Here is a 20,380-nt window from a genome sequence, read left to right on the forward strand (position 1 = left end):
ACTGAAATAGCAGCATTGACCTCCGGGAGTTACGTAACCGCGTGGTATCTGGAATGAAGTGTATCTTGCAGTGATGTAAAGTGCCTTGAACTATATCTAGTGAACTCCTTCTATAGTAGACTAATCACAGACTTCTCAATATGTATTAATCATTTCTCATCTTCTTTAGACGGGATTGATTTCACTTCTGTAAAAGGTAGGAAACACACAAATTTTTATTATCTCGTTATCTCTACGTAGCATGGATTGTGTTTTGCATGTCGTTTATGTTGTTATGTAATAGTGTATGGACGACTATAGGATCTGCTTCACTGAGAATTAAACACAAATGCTAGAGAAGATTGTCTCTTTTACCTTTAAATGTTTTATTTCATTGTCACATTGACACTATAAACCAATCTTATTAATCGATGTTTTATAAAACATTACATTTATATAGGAAGAAGACATGTATTGCTTTTTTTTTCAATTTCCCACCTATAACTAAATATAACTAAACTGACAGATAAATAACCTACAAAGCGGAAGTGAAAATAACAAAAAAAAAAAAAAAAATAGAGATTCGCTACTACAGGATATTCAGATATCCATCCTTGATAAAATATTCGTCCGTGATATTGATTGCACACATAAACAATAAGCTTTAAAGCTTTCTGATACATTTACTGCTGTTACGTTCCTGTTCATATCGACCTACTAACACAGAGACCGTCATTTTTCTAGGCAAGATCTATCATTTCTGAAATAAGTAAACAGTTATTTTCTAACTTTATTTTCAAGCAAGTGTACAAAGTTTCATCAACATTTTAATCTGTGTCTCAATGAACTCTCTCTCCACACACACACACACACACACACACACACACACACACACATATATATATATATATATATATATATATATATATATATATATATATATATATATATATATATATATATATATATATATATATATAATATTGGCCTAATGCTCAAATAACATGAACGACAAACCTTAACGCTTGCATTGTATTGTATTGCAGCATTGTATTCTTACAGGAATCAAAAAAAAAAAAAAAAAAAAAAGAAAGAAAAAAGAAAAAGTTTAAGTAATTGGTGTGTCTAATGAGGATATGTAGGTTTTCTTAAAGCCTAAATTCTTAATACAAGGAATGAAATGATTTCTAAAAAAAATATTTGAAATGATTTCTAAAAAAAATTTTGATAATTTCGTTTAAAAAATTCAGAAAGGCCATTCTCGTGTCTTGAAAAAAAAAAGAAAATCAATTTTAAACAGCTTATAGAGTGAATAGTGCAGTGGATCATAGCCTTTGTGATGCAGACAAGGGTAAAGATCTAATAAATGAAAGGCACTATAGCTTATGGCACTGATGCTTATTTCATTAATATAGTTTTGTTATATATATATATATATATATATATATATATATATATATATATATATATATATATATATATATATATATATATATATGATGTCGCAGAAAAAAAACATTAACTAAATGTCTTAAGCGTTTGCTTAATTCCTTTTCACCTTTGATAAAAGACATTAATAATGAAAATCCACGACATGTCTGTAGTTTCCTGATCATAGTCTTTAGGCAATATTGATTCGTGGAATTGCAACTTTGCAAGAACAGTGATATTTCTATCACGAATCAAGCACGATTCTATGTATTTTCAGCAGATGTTATATCAAAATGAAATTTAATATAAATTGTAAAATAAACATTTTATATAAAGCAATATAGGTAACAGATAAAGCAAATTCGGATATTATTCAGACATTACTCAATCTCAACTACAACACTTTCAAAATTGATTTTTAATTTCATAATCAATGCTGAGTTTGTGGATAATCATGCTCAAAACAGATTCTTTAATAAAATAAGAGACATAAAACATTAAGTAAGTAAATAAAGGAAATTATTTAAATTAGACCCCAAGATATCAGAAAATAATTTCTTCGTAAAATTTACAAATTGTGTTTGAATTAGATTTTTTTTTGAATTTTGAAGAGTTAACAATTTATCTCAAAAACGCACCGAAAAGAGAAATTATGAGTTAGACTGCCAATGACGGTAAAATATTGAAAATGTTTTGCCAGGGTCATTAGTTCATATCTTTAAGAAGATGGGATTGAATGAATAAGGATGAGTTTTCAAAATTTAAAATTTAAATTATCTATCAGATGTATTATTTTTCTATAACCATGACATTAAATGAGTTTATACGTAAGAGTAAATTGAGGATAATAAAGTTTCTTTTTCAGAAGATAATTTTATGCATACCTCTTCAAGGAATCATATGCTAAATATTCATATATCTAACAGAACACAGATATAAACTCACATGAAAAAATCCTTGAAATACAAAGGTGAGAGGTAATGTAGGAAATGTTAAATATCACATAGCTGAAATAAGTTTATATGTAGGACAAGTTTACAGGAAGTTAAACATATGTATTTATTACGTACTACGTTTTAAACATATGTATTTATTACGTACTACGTTATATATATATATATATATATATATATATATATATATATATATATATATATATATATATATATATATATACCATGCATAATTTGACACCGCGTTAAGTGTGTTTGTTTCAGATACACAGTGACTATTACTTACTTACTTAGTCCACTCCGTGCCTTAAGCACATAAGGCCTTATAGATGGACCATTTGGGGTATCTTCCACCTATTCCCACTTTTTAAAAATCCCAATTCCACCTATTCCCACTTGCAAATAACTATGGATGTCTTGATATTTTGTTGTTGTTGTTTTTGTTTTTATAGCACTTAAAGGTTAATTACATCCCACCTATTTACCTGTATTTAAGAATTTTAGAAAATAAAATAAATAGGTTTTAGAACAAAAATGATCTAATGCACTTATAAATTTAATAAATGTACATTTTTAATATGGATTAAGTGCTTTTATTTATCTATATTATGCACCAAACAAAGTATGAATTTGTCCTACGTAAGTAAAGGCTTATGCACTTTGTTTATAAAATAAATAAATAATATAAATTAATTATTTCATTTTTTCTTTCAAATAAAGGTAAAAAAAAGAATTTTACAATAAAAAAAAACTCAGTTATCTAGCTATCTTAAATCCAATTAGGAGTTAAATACTCACTGTTTATACAGTAATTATATGTTTATACTGTTAATTATTTGTATTCCACCTTTTCCCACAAATTTTACCCTTTCCTACTTTATTTTTCTAAAAATGAGAATAGGTGGAATAAACCGACTATTGGTAATAAGATAAAACCGCCTTACGATTTGCAGACCTTTATTTCTCGATGGGTCGGACAGCATCAAGCAGCGAATGTTAACAAATATTCGTACTAAAAGACAATATTGATTCTTGGCAGAACTCGGCAACAATAATTAAATATCTCAAAGTACAGTTCTTTTGGTCATATCTAATAGCTAATTAACATAATTAAATATGCTGTGATTATAAGATCTGTCATGTCGAAGCGACTATGACAACTCATTAAAAAATAATCTATAAGTTGAATTTGATAGTGAAAACGTTCAAAGTAAATGTTAAAATGTCTGGAAAATTTTCACCTGTGACAATAGCAATCTTCGAATATATTTTCATTTTTGTTGATACAGGTACAAATCTAATAAATTAATTAAAATATGTAAAAGGCTTTGGCAGAATTTGAAAACTTACTGCGTAAAAGAGTGGTGTGGAAGTCTATAGCTTACTTAGGTGCGTAAAAGAGCAAAATATGTCAACGTTTTGACACTTAAAAGTTAAAAGGAATTATTATTAATAGTAAACTAGAAAGTTGAAATATTCGTTTTTAATAAACCTCAATAGAATTTGCGCATGTTGAAACGTCCTTTTTTATGTCACCTGAGTCACTCAGGTGATCTATTGCTATCTGTTTTCGTCCGTCGTCGTGCGTCGTCCGTCGTGCGTTAACTTTTGAACATTTTTAACTTCTTCTCTAGAACCGCTCAGCAAATTTCAACCAAATTTGGTATATAGCATCTATGGGTAAAGGGGAACAAAAATTGTGAATTTCATGGTCCCTGCCCCCCCCCCCCCCGGGGCCTGAGGGGTGGGGCTAAAACCACCAAAAATAATGCAATCTTTAAAAATCTTCTTCTTTACTCCTGGACATCAAGCAGTCAAACTGTTGGCATCATTGTAATAAGCATTGAGCCCTCTACCAAAATTGTGAAATTCATGGCCCCAGGGTCAGGGGTTCTGGCCCCAGGGTGGGGCTATATAGATCATATAGTGAAAGTGCATTAATTCTTTGAAAATCTTCTTCTCTGCTCCTGGGTATTAAATAAAGTTACTAAGTACATAGTTATGATGAGCAAAAGTGCCTCTTCCAAAATTGTGAAATTCATGGCCCCAGGGTCAGGGGTTCTGGTGTTAGGGCAGGGCTCTATTGATTATATAGTGAAAATGCATTAATTCTTTGAAAATCTTCTTCTCTGTTCCTGGGTATTAAATAAAGTAACTAAGTACATAGTTATGATGAGCAAGAGTGCCTCTTCCAAAATTGTGAAATTCATGGCCCCAGGGTCAGGGGTTCTGGTGTTAGGGCGGGGCTCTATTGATTATATAGTGAAAATGCATTAATTCTTTGAAAATCTTCTTCTTTGCTTCTGGGTATTAAATAAAGTAACTAAGTACATAGTTATGATGAGCAAAAGTGCCTTTTCAAAAATTGTGAATTACATGGCCCCAGGGTCAGGGGTTCTGGTGTTAGAGCGGGGCTCTATTGATTATATAGTGAAAATGCATTAATTCTTTGAAAAATCTTCTTCTCTGCTTCTGGATATTTAATAAAGTTACTAAGTACATAGTTATGATGAGCAAAGTACCTCTTCCAAAATTGTGAATTTCATGGCCCCAGGGTCAGGGGTTCTGGTGTTAGGACGGGGCTCTATCAACTATATAGTGAAAATGCATTAATTCTTTGAAAATTTTCCCCTCTGCTCCTGGGCATTAAGGTGATAAACTAAGTACATAGTTATAATGAGGAGGTGGGCCTCTTCCAGAATTGGGAAAGCCATGGCCCCTGGGTCAGGGGTTCTGGTGTTAGGGCGGGGCTCTATTGATTATATAGTGAAAATGCTTTAAATCTTTGAAAATTTTCTTCTCTGATCCTGGGTATTATTTAAACAAACTAAGTGCATGGTTATGATGCATAAGGATGCCTTTTCAAAAATTGTGAATTTCATGGCCCCAGGGTCAGGGGTTCTGGTGTTGGGGCGGGGCTCTATTGATTATATAGTGAAAATACATTGATTCTTTGAAAATCTTCTTCTCTGCTACTGGAGACTATTTAAACAAACTAAGTGCATGGTTATGATGCATAAGGACGCCTTTTCAAAAATTGTGGATTTCATGGCCCCTGGGTCAGGGGTTCTGGTGTTAGGGCGGGGCTCTATTGATTATATAGTGAAAATGCATTGATTCTTTGAAAATCTTCTTCTTTGCTACTGGAGATTATTTAAACAAACTAAGTGCATGATTATGATAGACAAGGATGCCTCTTCCAAAAGTTTTAAATATATGGCCTCAGTTTTGGGGGTTCTTGAGGAGGGGGGGGGGCTCTATTGATTATATAGTGAAAAGTCATTAATTCTATTAATTAATCATTAATTAATCCTGTCTGCTCCTTAGTCTTGAGCTGATAAATAAATTGCTTAGCTATGATGAAAATGGGAGCTTCGAACAGAATTTTTAAATCTTGTGGTCCTAGGGTCAGGGGTTCTGGCATAACGAGGGGGGGGGGGCTTTTGATAATATAGTGGAAAAGTGTTAATTCTTTGAAGTCCATAGTTATGATGATGAGAGTAACTCTTCCAAATTTGTAAATTTCTTGACCCTTGGTCTTGGGTTCTGGTGTTAGGGTAAGGCTTTGTTGATTCTGTAGTGAAAATGCATTGTACCTGTGAAATTCTTCTCTGCTTCTGGGCATATCGGAAGCAAACTGAGTAAAAGTTTAAATGATATGAGTAAGCGTATTTCTACCAGATTTTTAAACATCTGGGCCATTCGTCTAAGCATTCTGGTCCTGGGCAAGGCTCTATTAATTTGTATTCCCCTTTTCCATTCATCTTTGATAATTAATCACTGTAAATAATGTATTTGAAAGGTTAATAGAATAAGATAATTATGCAAGAATGTTTATCGTATAATTAAAAAAGTACTTTCTTAGTTTTAATAATCAGGTAGACCTGTAAGTAATAGATAAATAAAAATGAGACAAAAATAACTTATCTTATTAAAAGTTCTTCAAAGACCATAAGAGAGGTCAATGCTAGAGGTCTTAATATGGGTTTAAAAATAGTACAGAAGCACTAATAGTTTGTTAATAGTCTGCATGGTGATAGTGTTAAGTGGGGGACAGATTAGAACTTAATTTATGAGTTGATACTGAATACTAGACTTATTATTTTGTTGATCCTGATCGTCCTACTTCTCTTGCTTTAGGGCAACAATGCTTCATCTATCAGTGTATTTAACTTCTAAATTGTTGTATTATACTCAGGTGACCGTTAAGGCCCTTGGGCCTCTTGTTTGAAAAGAGTAGGATTTATTGTTCTTGTGAATCAAGTTGGTCCTAAAATCTAAGATATTGATAGACTTTCCATGTAGTTTCTAAAATACAAATACATTGACTTAATGGTGACAAGAAATCTGAATTGATACAAGAATTCAATTATTTTTTTCTGCAATTTTATCACATTCCGATAATACATTGTGAATTATAAATTGTTTGTGAATGCAATGTCTTTATTTCTTGTAAATGAATTGTTAGATCCACCACAGTAACCATGAAGTAAATATAATATTCTTTGTACTCCATTTGGTGTTTACTACTGTTTAGATTTAGAAAATCGTGTAGTAAAATTAACATATCGTGTAAAAATGAAAAATGAAATACGTAATTCGTAATTCCTTAAGGAAAATAGAGAACCATTAAATTAGAACGTTTAATAATTCACCAGTATGATTATCTCCCACAAAAATCGGAAACAATATAATTTAAATTTTCATATTTTAATTGCTTAGTATTATCTACAAAGTTTTTCGACACAAATTAGAAAAAAGGAAGTCTTTTCAGTGTAATTTATTCACTCAAACTATAAATAATGCTATTTCAGTCTTTGAACTGTTAGAGGTACATACATTATATACTAGCTATAAATGTCAGTTGCTTGTCTATATTTTGAAATCGATCGTATGTAAAGAGCATGTTCTTGCGTATCGAATCAACTGGGAGACATAAAGCTCATATACAGTATATTGCTACATAAATAAGGGAAGTTGACGATAGAAAAGTTGATGTCATCACGATTTTTATAAAGTTTTATAGATAGGTTGCCATTGGTGTCTTTTTGTTGTAAAATATCCAAATATGAAACAGATGTCAAACTTAGTGGTGTCTTTTATTGGCCACAGCAAGATCTTTCTTCTGTTCATTTATATGATATTAATATGATGATTATATTTGTGATTTTATTTGTGAACATGCAGAAAAAAATGCCTCATCATTAAAAAAAAAATACTGATTTTTTTGCATGGAAAGCACCAGGAAAACAATTAAGAGAAACCGGAAGCCTCGAAAATATTTGAACTAAATGCACATTATACACTTATTTCATGGTTACGAGGGAAACCGTCTTTCTTCTTTGTTTTTATAGTAAATAGGTAATGTATTAACATTGTGAAGTTACCATCATCTATCAAATCCTACAGTAGATTTTCTTTACTGTGTTAATGGGACAAACAGTTCAATTTTTTTAAAATAATATTTATAATAAATTTGAACTTCAAAACAGTCTATTAATGCATAATATAAACCGCAATGTATGAAATATAGATTAATTATCCATGTTAATTATAGATTATGAAAATTAATATTCTGGAGGTATAGTAAAAGTCATGTACAAAAACATCTAGAGGTAGAACAAAGCGTTCACAATTCGGTTAGTTAGAACGTCATTAGAAGAGAGCCAATTATTCTCGTTCATCTGCAGTCATTATGAAACCGAATGTCTTTTATTTATGTAAAAATATACCATTAAGAACTTACATTTGTTGAACATACATACATACATACATATATATATATATATATATATATATATATATATATATATATATATATATATATATATATATATATATATATATATATATATATATATATATCAGATTTTGGTGTTAAATGATACAATTGTTTATATGTAAAAGAAAACCATAGTTCAGTAACCTGTGCTTTGCCTTAGAAGCTGAATAAGACTGGGGAAAAAAATATGCATGTGTATGTTTTAACCTTGATAAAGAAAAAAGGTTACTAGCTTTATAAAAGGAAATTGCATTTTTATCTTTTTAAAATACTATTTACTTCATTAACTCTATCCTATGTACTGAGGAGTAACAAAACACTGCTAAAGTTATTTTATCTTTAAAAAGTTTCTTTATAGTTTAAGTTCAGGATTGATGATCTCTTACATCTTTCTTTGGATTAAACGAACGAAAACCTTAAAAGCTAGTTCACATTTCAATATTTCTATGCTTTTCATAAGTCAATTTTAAAGCACGCTTACATATAGAAAACTTTAAAATAGATTGAATAAGTAGACGATCTATTTTAATTTCAATTCAATAAATGGAAAGAAATCTATTTATGTCGTACCACTTTTAAAAGTACTGGATTGAATTAAGTATTAATAAATAGACGTTTTGGATAAGCTTTCAGTCAATTTCTGTGAACAATTTTCGTAGACCTCATAGCAACTAGATTTGTTTTTAGCGAATTTCTCTTTAACGAAAGTGTCATTCTTGAGTATATAATATATATTCACAATACACAGCGTTTATTCTTTTCTTTTCTTTTTTGGATTTTTGTATTACAAATTAAATAAATAATTATCTTACTCTGAGTTCACTATCTAGAATGATACTCCTGAATTATTCTGAATAAAGCATTGATAAAAAAAAAATACGATAAATATGTTGAAAGTTATTCCATAATCATGACATTCCCAATGCTGCAGAAAAAATAAGACGAAGAAGACTTTGTACTTTTAAGTATGTTTAAAAAAATATTTCCATTTAACACAAGGACATTTTTGTCCTTGCTCAAGCTCGTTCCAATACTCATTTCAAATTTAAATACCACGTTTAAGTTTGTAAAGTTCATCTTAGGTAAGAAAAAAAATATATAACAATTTTAAACATCACAGATTAGTTCGTAAAGTTCATCCAAGTACGAAAATTTAAAAAAAATTAAATATCACATTTTAGATGATATAGTTCACCTTAGGTAAATTTATTGTAAAAATTATATATTAAATTTTAGATCATTACGTTAACCTTCGCTCGAATAATTCTTAATCATGGCATATTTATCCAATTCTCTAATCTTAAAATATTTTTTTAAAAATTTATTTAAAAGATTAATCTCAAATTACATTATGTTACATAGTTTAGTACAAGCATACGGAAAATAGATTCAATTAAAAAACCTTGAATTTGAGAACACGATACTATTGATAAAATGCAAACAGCATGACAGACATATTTGCATGCATAAATACATTTGACAGCACAGGGTATGCATATAAACAGAAGCACCAGGTAGGAGAGGATTTAATCTGTATCAAGGTACAGCTCTGTACAGGTAAGGACAGAAGTATTGGAAGAAGTTAATTTGATAATGAGTCATATTGTTTTTATAAGATCATAAAACATGTCAACTTGAAAATGTATGTTTTAAATGTCAAGCTAGGTAATACGAACCTACAACATATTCCTTACTTATGTGCAATTATAAGGTTAGGGGCTTACTCCCTCCTGACACCTGATTCCACCACCGGAGTTTCCGGGAATCCAAGTTTTATGTCATGTTCACAATTTTGTATTATTTATGAGATCGATCACGGTTCGTTATATCTATTTTTTTTTTTTTACATTTGTACATCAAAGAATTTTGAGCATTGTCAGTGCAATACCCTTGAAATTTCAGTTACACACCTATGCTCGGGGTATTATATCAAATTGATCATTCAATTTTATCTATATTATGTTTCTTTCTACAGCTACATTTTTGCGCTGGTTGTATGCACGCTTTAGGCATATTTGGTATATTAACAACTATAAATATGCATGAAGAGTTACATTATCTAAGTATGTTAATATGCATCAAAACATGTATATTGTTCTCAGATTTTTCTTTGCTTTAGCCACAAATATAAAACGTTATTGTACTTCAATAATGTAGCCACCAACGTAAAGGCAACGACTTCAGCAATGTTTAACTTTGCATTGAGACTTTACCAATTGTAGCTGTTCATGCACAAGGTTATGTGCTTCCGTGTGAAATTTTGATCCCCTATGATAATCCGTCCAAAGCCCACGTGAATATACATTACATGGATGCTTGCATATTTTGAAATATGACTAACTATAGATCTTCTGTTTTCAAATGCCTTCCCTTTATGTTCTCTAGTGTACCTGAGTCACACAGATATCCTTTTGCATTCTGTTTTCGTTTCGTCTGTTATCGTGCATCGTCCGTCGGTCGTAAACTTTTTAAAATTTTCAGCTTCTTCTCTAGTTGCAATAATGTAGTCCTCTCCGATATTTTTATCTGATGTTTTCAGGCCTCTCCAAAACTAAAAAAAATCGGAGAGGGCTACATTATTGCAGCTACTTCTTCTCTTGAACAGCTGAACCAATTTTTGTATATAGCATCTTAGAGTTAAGGCAAACAAATATTTTAAATATCAAAGTCTCCCTGGGGCCTGAAGAGTGGGCCAAAAGTTCAGAATTAACATAATCTTCTGGTAAACTGTAGGCATGAACATAAGCAGTGAGTCCTTTATCAATTTTATGAAATTCATGGCTCCTTGGTTTAGGCTGCAGGGTAGGGCTAAGATATTCATAATTTGAAGTTGCATAACATCGCGTTCTTCACTCATGGATATTTAGAAACAAGCTATTTGTATGATTATAATAAGCAGTGAGCTCTTTGCCAAAACCATAAAATTATCAACCACTCAGGGTCCATGGTTCAGGCTTAGTTGGTCGTAATTTTTTTAAAAGTATAATCTTCATTGCCCAAGACATACATCTTATAGCATTTAGTAAATATAACAAACATATATAGGCCTAACACAGATATAACACATCTGGTCGTAAATTGAAAATGCATTTTGAAAAGCTTTCCCTATACATGGCCATTAATAAGGCATACCATTTCCCTGAATATTATATACACTTCTTGCTATACCAAAATAATGAACTTCATGGCCCTTGGCTCATGATTTGGCTTCGGGGAGACCCTACGTTGGCCATGTAGTTTAAATGCGATCTCCTTTACTCATAGACATTAACGGGCAAATTATTTTCATGTCAGTGATGAGCACTCAACCTTTTACCTAAATTGTAAAATTCATGGCCCTTATAGATGATTGGTTCAGAGTTCATCATGGTGCCCATGGGGCTAAGTTGGTCATATAATTGAAAATACATTACAATCTGAAAATCCTTACTCTTGGACATCTGGCTGACTGGAAATTTATAACTGCAACTTAGTCCTCTATCAAAGTTGTAAAATTCTTGGCCCCCGCACTAGGGCTCAGGCCCCAGGGTAGGGGTAAATTGGTTAAATAATTAACTAATTAATTAAATAAATAATTAACTAATTAATTAAATAATTAATATTAAATTTAGTCATTCATTGAAATTTATTATAAAACTTACCTTATTTTCTTTATACTCCTGAACTTCTAGGGAAAAGTTTATGAACATGATAATGAACTTCAGATTCCTTTCCAAACTGTAAAATTTTTTGAGACATGAGTCTAGCATCGCGTTTTACAAAATAACTTACGACCAAGACCAACATCTATTTTTGCAATTTATTTCATTTAACGTCTTATGTGAATAAGAAGAATTAAGCTATGTAATTCAATATAGGAAGAATCTTATTAAAGTATTAAGTTAGCTAGCATTTAATTACTAGAAAGTAAAATTTCAGACTTGGTCCTATTAAGTTAATTTTATAAAATCAAGTGGCCAAGTGTTTAAGTTCCTGGTGGAGTCTAAGTGATCATAGATCTCCGACAACCGTCAAGACCCATTGACCTCTTGTTTTATTCTTTAATTATCTCTCCATTAAATGGGTAGTAACCTTTTATTTGAGCAATTTGTACCCCCTCACTGAAAGTTTTTTTGTACCAAAGTAATTTGCAATTTACCGTGTTGTTCTAGAGAAATTTTTTGAAATGTGTAGAGTTTAGGGATAACACAAGACAGACATACAGACAAGCGAGATACACACTTCCATCCGAAATCCTCAGATGAACCTTTGGCTCAGGTGATGTAAAAATTGCTTAAAACAAGAAATCTCTGATCTAAATAGATATCTCAGGAAAGCATAGACACATGGGCTTCTTCTTCTGTAGAATCACCCTCCTACTGCAAGAAATTTGACACAAAATATACTTTTGTACAAAGGTGTTTAGCTTTTTCCAATGTAGGGACACGAAGCGGTCAGTGGAAAAATAAAAGACTAACTTAAAGGTGCTTAGACACAGATTTGAAGTTAATATTTACTCAAATTTTCTGTATAATTTCATGACGTATATGTTGCTATATCATTTCATACGAAAATTTGATAAAAATCTTATTTTATCTGGAAGTTATTGAAACTTCGAATTTCTGGACGCGTTTGATAGACACATCCTTGCACTTTCACAAATTTTAACTTTATCCTTAGTACTTTAGAAAAGTAGCAATTTTGTTGTTTATTAATGAAAAATATTAAAACTATAATGCAGAAATTCCAGAGTTGAAATATAGAAAGCAAAATCCTCTCACCAGTATTGTCAGTCCGTGCTCAGTGGTGTGTGCAGAGTTTAACAATTGAACACACCCGGTGAAACGTAAACATTAACAATAACAGAGCTCGTGCCCTGTTTACAAAAACAATTTACGTTTCACGGGTGTATTCAATTTGTTAAACTCTGTACACAACTACACAACAATGAGCACGGGCTGACAATACTTAAGTGAGTGGGTTTTGCTTTCGCACATTTTTCCTCTGAATTTTCTGGATTATAGATGTAATATTATTCATTAATACACAACAAAATTGCTACTTTTCTTAAGTATTGAGGATAGAGTTAAAAATTGTGAAAGTGCAAGGATGTGTTAATCAAACGCCTCCCGAAATTCGTAGTTTCAATAATTTCCAGATTAAATAAGTTTTTAATTTTATTTTCGTGTAAAATGCTATAGCAACATATAAGTTGTGATATTATACAGAAAATTTGAGAAAATATAAACTTCAAATCTGTGTCTAAGCACCTTTAAGTGATGTAAATAAATGAAATTCCGTTATGGCAATGTAGCAGGGGAAACTTAATCGTCTGTAATGCGAGTTACAGTTGTCAAATTATATCAAGATTTAATTTAATCTCGGAATATGAATGAAATGCATATCTTAAATCGTTTCGACGGTACAGAAAGGTTAAAAATGTGTGATATTAAAAATTTCATGCATTCTGCATCATTAAAGAGGACAACTTCTGTCCGTAAAAAAATATATATATATATATATATATGATATGTATATAATTTCTATATTTTTGTTTATTTAACTTAAAAAAAAATAGAGAAATTGTCTGATGGAGCAATCAATTTGGTAAACTGAGCCTCGATTTATATACGAGGTCAAAAAAATTATTATATTTTAAAGTTGATTTCTCGATGAGATCCTACTTTCAGAACAACCCTATTTAAGGATTCATCACATTATACTCCTAATGTGACCGCTTTTTTCTCAATCTGCGAAATGTGATGTCTTAGTATTCCTTGTAGGAAGTGTAATCAAGGCGCACAATCGCCAAATTTGTTGAAATAATAATCGTTGTGAATATCGTAACATTATAATAATTTGAAGATTTTATATTTTTATGCAAATAAGACGTCCTTCCAGTGCAAAACAGTTCATGTCATGCTCTCTTTGATGATTGTTTCTACTGTCTCTTAGCTGACACTCGTTAGCATCGTCTCGTTGGATTTATTAAAACGCATTGCAACATTCATAAGGCTATTTTTCTCTCTATAAAAATAATCAATGAAAACGTGCGCATTAACTTATTTGAAAGGCTATTACTAGCTAGTATTCTTGTATTGAATTTACTGCTTGGCGCATCAAAAATCAAGAGTATCTAAAAGTGAAGCACAGTGACGCACTTCATCTTTAAAGGGACCTTTTTATATCGTATAAACTTTCGAAGAAAATGATTTAAAACTTTGCCATAAATTTTGATAAAAGTAATCAGACTTTTTGTTTTTCGCTAGTTAAGAAAATTATTGAGTTGTAGAATTTCAAAGGTATAAACGATATCTGAACCAGAATGTATTCAAAAAATTCTACATGAAAAGTAGTCTCTTGCTAGCTGTGACCTTCAATTGAACATTTGGGTATATCGACGACTTTTTATCAAATAACAATATTCATACTCATTCCTACGTTGATTCGATATATTAATTCATTTGAACTTGGAATAAAATATACATGTACCACAGAGTCTGACACATCTGGTTCATATTTGGATATTTTACTAGAAAAAGACTTTAATGGTTACCTAACACAAACCTTTATGATAAACGTGACGACTTCAACTTTTCTATCGTCAACTTCCCTCATTTATGTAGCAATTTATTATTACCTACATATATGATTATGTCTTCCAGTTGATTTGATATGCAGCAGTATGCTCTACGTACGAAATATTTCTAAAACGGGGTAAGCTATTGACAAATAAGTTGATGAAACAAGAATATTACCAATCTCGTTTAAAATCAACATTGCACAAATTCTATGGTCGATACAATGATCTTGTCAGCAAATACAATCTACATATATCGTTAAGTCGAATGTTGACTGACGTTATTCATACTTATTGTTAGGCCATTATTTTCATTGAATTATCTACTGACAATTGCCCGTCCATGACAAGGAGCACGCGGGGTTGTGACCTGTCGACAGGGGATGCTTACTCCTCCATGGCACCTGATCCTACCTCTGATGTTTTAGAGGTCCGCGTTTGCTCTGCTCCAAATTTGCATGCATTGTTTCAATGGACTTTTGAGCTTGATTACTGTTCGTTATCTTCGTATTTCATTCCAATTCTTCATCATTTTTTATTCTTTCCTCTCTCAACCTTTCTGTACATTTTAAAAATGAAACCAAATCTTGTTTCTATATCTTCCTGAAGATATTTATACGCCATATATGTAACATAAACTAATACAGCAAGTTTTATGAGTCTTATGACGTATAAGAATCCCTAAAATTTATTTTTAGACGCATTATTAAGAATGAGTTCTAACCAAAATCTGACAGACTCGTCAGTAAAAAAATAAGTTTCATCAAAACAAGTAACAACATATCTATATGTGTATTATAAGCTACCGCAAGGTACTTAAATTGTTCCATTAATCTGATAAATGGCCCATGGTATAGCACTTAGAAACTATACGTTTGGTGACCATTGACCATTTTATAGTATTAAAAATCATTTCTATTGCAGCAATGAAACACGATATCTTCCAAAATTACTGCAAGGGATTTCGATGGCTTCCGTTTCGCAGACAGTCCTCTTCTACTGTTCACGCCCCCAAAGGATCCACCACCACTTTTCAATCAAAGACATTGGCAGATGTACCAGGGCCACGAGGGGTGTACAATATTCCTTTCATAGGAAACGCCCTACAGTTTTACCCATACAGTGAGTACAATTGCACTGCTTATCCATACAGTGAGTACAATTGTACCGCTTATCCATACAGTGAGTACAATTGCACTGCTTATCCATACAGTGAGTACAATTGTACTACAATTGCACTGCTTATCCATACAGTGAGTACAATTGCACTGCTTATCCATACAGTGAGTACAATTGCACTGCTTATCCATACAGTGAATACAACTGTACTACAATTGCACTGCTTATCCATACAGTGAGTACAATTGCACTGCTTATCCATACAGTGAGTACAATTGTACTACAATTGCACTGCTTACCCATACAGTGAGTACAATTGCACTGCTTATCCATACAGTGAGTACAATTGCACTGCTAGTCGCATGCAGATACATTTTATAACACCTGTATATTGAGACATAGTTTAATTAATTACGCTTATGTTATACTCTACACTAGGAAAGGACTTTTGAATACATGTACATGTTTTTTTAAATTAAACTTGCAAAAATTTAGATCGATTTCCCTCAATTAAGCAAATAAGTCTGGCTTCGGGAAACCAGATACATCTGGGATGAACACGTATTCTTGGATAAATATGTATTTTCCAAACATGTTCTCAATTCTGACATATTGCAACATATAAGGTCATTACTTTTCAGTGAAGAAGAAAGACACTCACTTGTTTTTTCAAGAGCTGCACATGCGCTATGGTAAACTGGCAAGGATGCGCCTCGGATCTAAGAACTGCCTTCTGCTTTTTGACCCGACATTGATTGGTGAGGCTATGTCACAAGAAGGAATCTATCCGGAACGATATCCTATTCAAATGATGGAGGCTTATGTGAAAAACACAAGGAGACCCCTTTTTAGTCAACAGTATGTCAAAGTTCTGAAATGTCGATTTCTTTTGCATTCGTCTTGAATTTTGATCTAACTGAAGTTAATCTATCTTAGGAAAGGACTGGAGTGGCAGAACATACGGAGCCCTGCACAACAAAGCATAAAATCATCTGTCATAAAAAGTTATTTAGGCCAACAAATCCAATGCGCCGAGGAATTGGTCACGTGGCTTGGTAACCATGGTAACAATAATCCAAACGTCAAAAAAGTGTTCATGCGATATTCGGCCGATGGTAATTGTGGTGAAAAGATTTTTTAAAAATTATCCATTTGATATAAGTAATGTAATTTAAACGGGTCAAATAAATGTTTAATTAATCATAAAATTTCAATTCTATTAGCCAATTCAGTAGTGGCGTTCGACAAAAAAATCGGTTTTCTTAAGAGTCTGGAGCACCCTGATCCTGAACTTGAACTCTTTCTACACAGCATCTCTCAGTTCATGGAGGCCATAGGTGACAGCTTATTTTCAGTTCCATGGTTTAAGTTGTGGCGAACGAAGTTATATGTGGACTTTGAGACTGCAGCTGATACAGTTTATAGGTAAATTAAACAAACGCCCAGCATGTGTTCTTCTGCCTTGATCAATAGTATCGCTCTTTTGATAACTGTTGAAACACTCCCGTGTTTCAGAATAAGCGAGAAGTATATTGATGAGGCAAGACGAGAACTGAACCGCCGAGAAGGAGACCTTCGTCTAGACCCAAGCGATGGTGACCTGACGATTCTGAAATCACTTCTACAAAATGAGCGGATGCCTGATTCCTGTACTGTAACACTGATGTCAGCGCTTCTGTATGGCGGGGTGGAACAGGTACATTGTTATCATGTGTCCAGAAAGCTGCTATGATCAGTCAATCTAGCCTTGATACAAGTCATGTATATTTAACGTAATATGTACTTCTAACTTCGTTATACTCCCCCTACCCACGCTTGAAAAGTGAGGGTATATAGTGATGGGGGTGACCGTTTGTAATAATTGGGGTAGCAACTCCGGATACAGTTTAATAAAAATTTCACAAAATATTTATTACATTGTGCATCTCCAATATTACGTTTCAGACACATAACGTGGGGTTTCTTGTAGCAAAATATGAACACTGCTATTCTTTCTGTAATATTGGGGGTGGGGTACCCATCTCTTATCAGTAACTCCTGCTATACCACTGAATAAAAATTAATGAGGATGAAATATATGGAGATAACGAACAGTATTCAAGCTCAAAAGTCCATTTAAACAATAAAAATCAGGAGCAAAGCAAACGCGGACCTCTAAAACATCAGAGGTGGGATCAGGTGACATGGAGGAGTGAGCATCCCTTCCGACAGGTCACACACGCCGTGTGCTCATTGTCATGATTGGGAAATAACGGAAAAATCCGCACATTATTCAGTGTGTAAATAATGCCTAACAATTAGTAAGAAAAACTTCAGTCAGCATTTGACTTAATTATAGATTTTATTTCTGACAAGGTCACTGTATAGACCATAGAACTTACGAAATAATGACTTCAAACGAGACTGTTGATATTCTTGTTTCATCAACTTGTTTGTCAATAACTTGCCTCGTTTTATAAATTGTTCATACGTAGAGCATGCTCTTGCATATCGAATCAACTGAGAGATATTGCTGCATAAGTAAGCTAGGAAGTTGAGGATTGAAAAGTTAAAGTCATCACGTTTACCATAAAGCTTAGTTGAGACTTTCACAGAACCTTTACATAATGGCATTGTGCACCTCCCATTTTACGTTTCGATCGGACAGATATTTAAGGAACATGACACTGCCATTCTTTCTATTATATTGGCGGAAACCATCTCTTATCAGCTCTCAGGAGCGGATCCAGGAACTCCTTTTCCAACCGTGAAAAACTTATTTCTTAACAGGGGTACACTTTTTCTAAGAGTGAGTATTTTATTTGCTTCAGTCAGTTCAGTGTATATATACTTTTTATAACTCTGCAAATTCCAGGGGATCCAGACCCCTCTCCCCGACCTCCCCCTCTAAATCCGCGCATGGCAACTCCTCCTATACCATTGAATAAAAAAAAAACATGAGATTTTCACAGATTCATTATAACATAGCGCCATGGTGCACCTCCTATTTTATGTTCTGATTGGACTGATATTTTGGGTTTCAAAAATCAAAACATGGACTTTGTCATTATTTGCATACGGGAGCGGGGAATTGTATTTTGTTAGCTCAGTGCTCATCGTAACTCTAGTTTTGCAAATATTTACTTTGTGAGGGTCTTTACCATTTATTTTACGTTTTTTTTTAAGTAAATGTATTTAGATATACATAGCAAAACACACAGTACCCAAAAAACCATCTTAAGACTGAGTGTCTAATGACTTACAGGTCAAGATCATATATAGTAATGACAAAAAGTGTAACTAGCAAAGAATGCGTTTTCATTTTTTTCCCCACTATTTTATCAAAAGGTTTCCCAGTTGTTAATATGGATGTTGTGGTTGCTTGGGAAGTCACCAGACAAACAACAGATCCTTTACAATGAGATTTTGAGCATAGGGGATTCCCCTCTTACTGCAGCTCAATTAGGACATATGCCTTATTTGAAAGCTTGTGTCAAAGAAACATTCAGGTATTATTTTAGATTCTTATCGAGGCATAACAGTGATATTATATAAATACTTTATTTTGTTCGCCCTCTAATTTTTCAAATCCTTTATTAAGGAATGTCCCTCCAATAGCAACTGGAATCGCCAGAAAACTCCAACAAGATACAGAAATAGGGGGATACCACATACCTAAAGGAGTAGGTATCTGGTATATTTTTTTCGGTCATTTTATAAGTGATCTGCAATTTTGATCAATCTTAAAATATTTGTTATAATTTGATGAGAGCCCTTTCAAACCTATGATACCGACATTGTAAAATGTGCTTTGGTAAACTGTACTCCTTTTGCAGACCTTCATGTTTTTCTGCAACAACACCCTGTCTTTGTCCGAAGAGCAGTTTGAGAACCCAGAAAAGTTTCTCCCTGAGCGGTGGATAGAAGGGAAAAACGACAGCCAGAAGCAGAGACTTATGGGACTCTGTGTACAACCATTTGGATTAGGAAAAAGAAATTGCCTAGGGCGGCGGTTCGCCGAACAGGAAATCCACCTGGCTGTTATAAAGGTACAGTATATTTATCAGGTTTCGTGAAAAATGGGCATGATTTTAACGTTATACTCTTACGCGTAATTTGTTGTAAACTGAAACAAGACTTCCGACATATATTGTAGAAAAATACGTTTTTTTTTATATATTTAAAATATGGCTTTGAAAAGTGTTTATTATTAAATGTTAATAACATCCAGGCCTGTCAAAGCAATTTCAGTTGGGAGGGGGGGGGGGCGCACAACCAAATATTTCAGTTTGGGGCACTACCAAGCAAAAATTGCTTGACGAGAGAGAGAGAGAGAGTCATCAGATGTTATCGATCCATAGATATATAGACTTCACAGAAAAGCATATCGACCGAGCACTTATTATTGAGGGGGTATACGCATAAATTAGCTATATACCGGAATATACATGTATCAGCAAAATTATTGAAGGGGGGGGGGCACTCCCTCACTCGTATCACTTGTATCACTCACTTATATAACATTCTTAAAGGCACCGACTTCAAACAACAGAATTGAGAAAGATTTATGTTTAATTT

The 20,380-nt window shown here is 32.7% G+C and overlaps 1 protein-coding gene across 2 annotated transcripts in view; it reads left to right on the forward strand.

Annotated features, from left to right (window-relative positions):
* LOC133185356 (1,25-dihydroxyvitamin D(3) 24-hydroxylase, mitochondrial-like) overlaps positions 1 to 20,380 on the forward strand; it is a 21,894-nt gene continuing 1,514 nt past the window's right edge. Inside the window, exons 1-9 of one of the 2 annotated variants that reach the window (XM_061320514.1) lie at positions 1 to 196; positions 15,629 to 15,826; positions 16,465 to 16,681; positions 16,760 to 16,938; positions 17,047 to 17,248; positions 17,339 to 17,519; positions 19,151 to 19,311; positions 19,404 to 19,485; positions 19,639 to 19,851. In XM_061320514.1, coding sequence (XP_061176498.1) covers positions 15,631 to 15,826; positions 16,465 to 16,681; positions 16,760 to 16,938; positions 17,047 to 17,248; positions 17,339 to 17,519; positions 19,151 to 19,311; positions 19,404 to 19,485; positions 19,639 to 19,851 — 1,431 coding nt within the window. In that variant the 5' untranslated portion in view covers positions 1 to 196; positions 15,629 to 15,630. Of the gene's footprint in view, positions 197 to 15,628; positions 15,827 to 16,124; positions 16,130 to 16,464; positions 16,682 to 16,759; positions 16,939 to 17,046; positions 17,249 to 17,338; positions 17,520 to 19,150; positions 19,312 to 19,403; positions 19,486 to 19,638; positions 19,852 to 20,380 lie in introns of those variants that run through there. The other variant, XM_061320515.1, reaches the window with a different exon arrangement.

The sequence above is a fragment of the Saccostrea echinata genome, unplaced genomic scaffold, assembly GCF_033153115.1.
Source record: "Saccostrea echinata isolate AGI-Se365-2 ecotype Australia unplaced genomic scaffold, CSIRO_AGI_Sech_v1 ptg000012l, whole genome shotgun sequence".
Taxonomy (NCBI): Eukaryota; Metazoa; Mollusca; class Bivalvia; order Ostreida; family Ostreidae; genus Saccostrea; species Saccostrea echinata.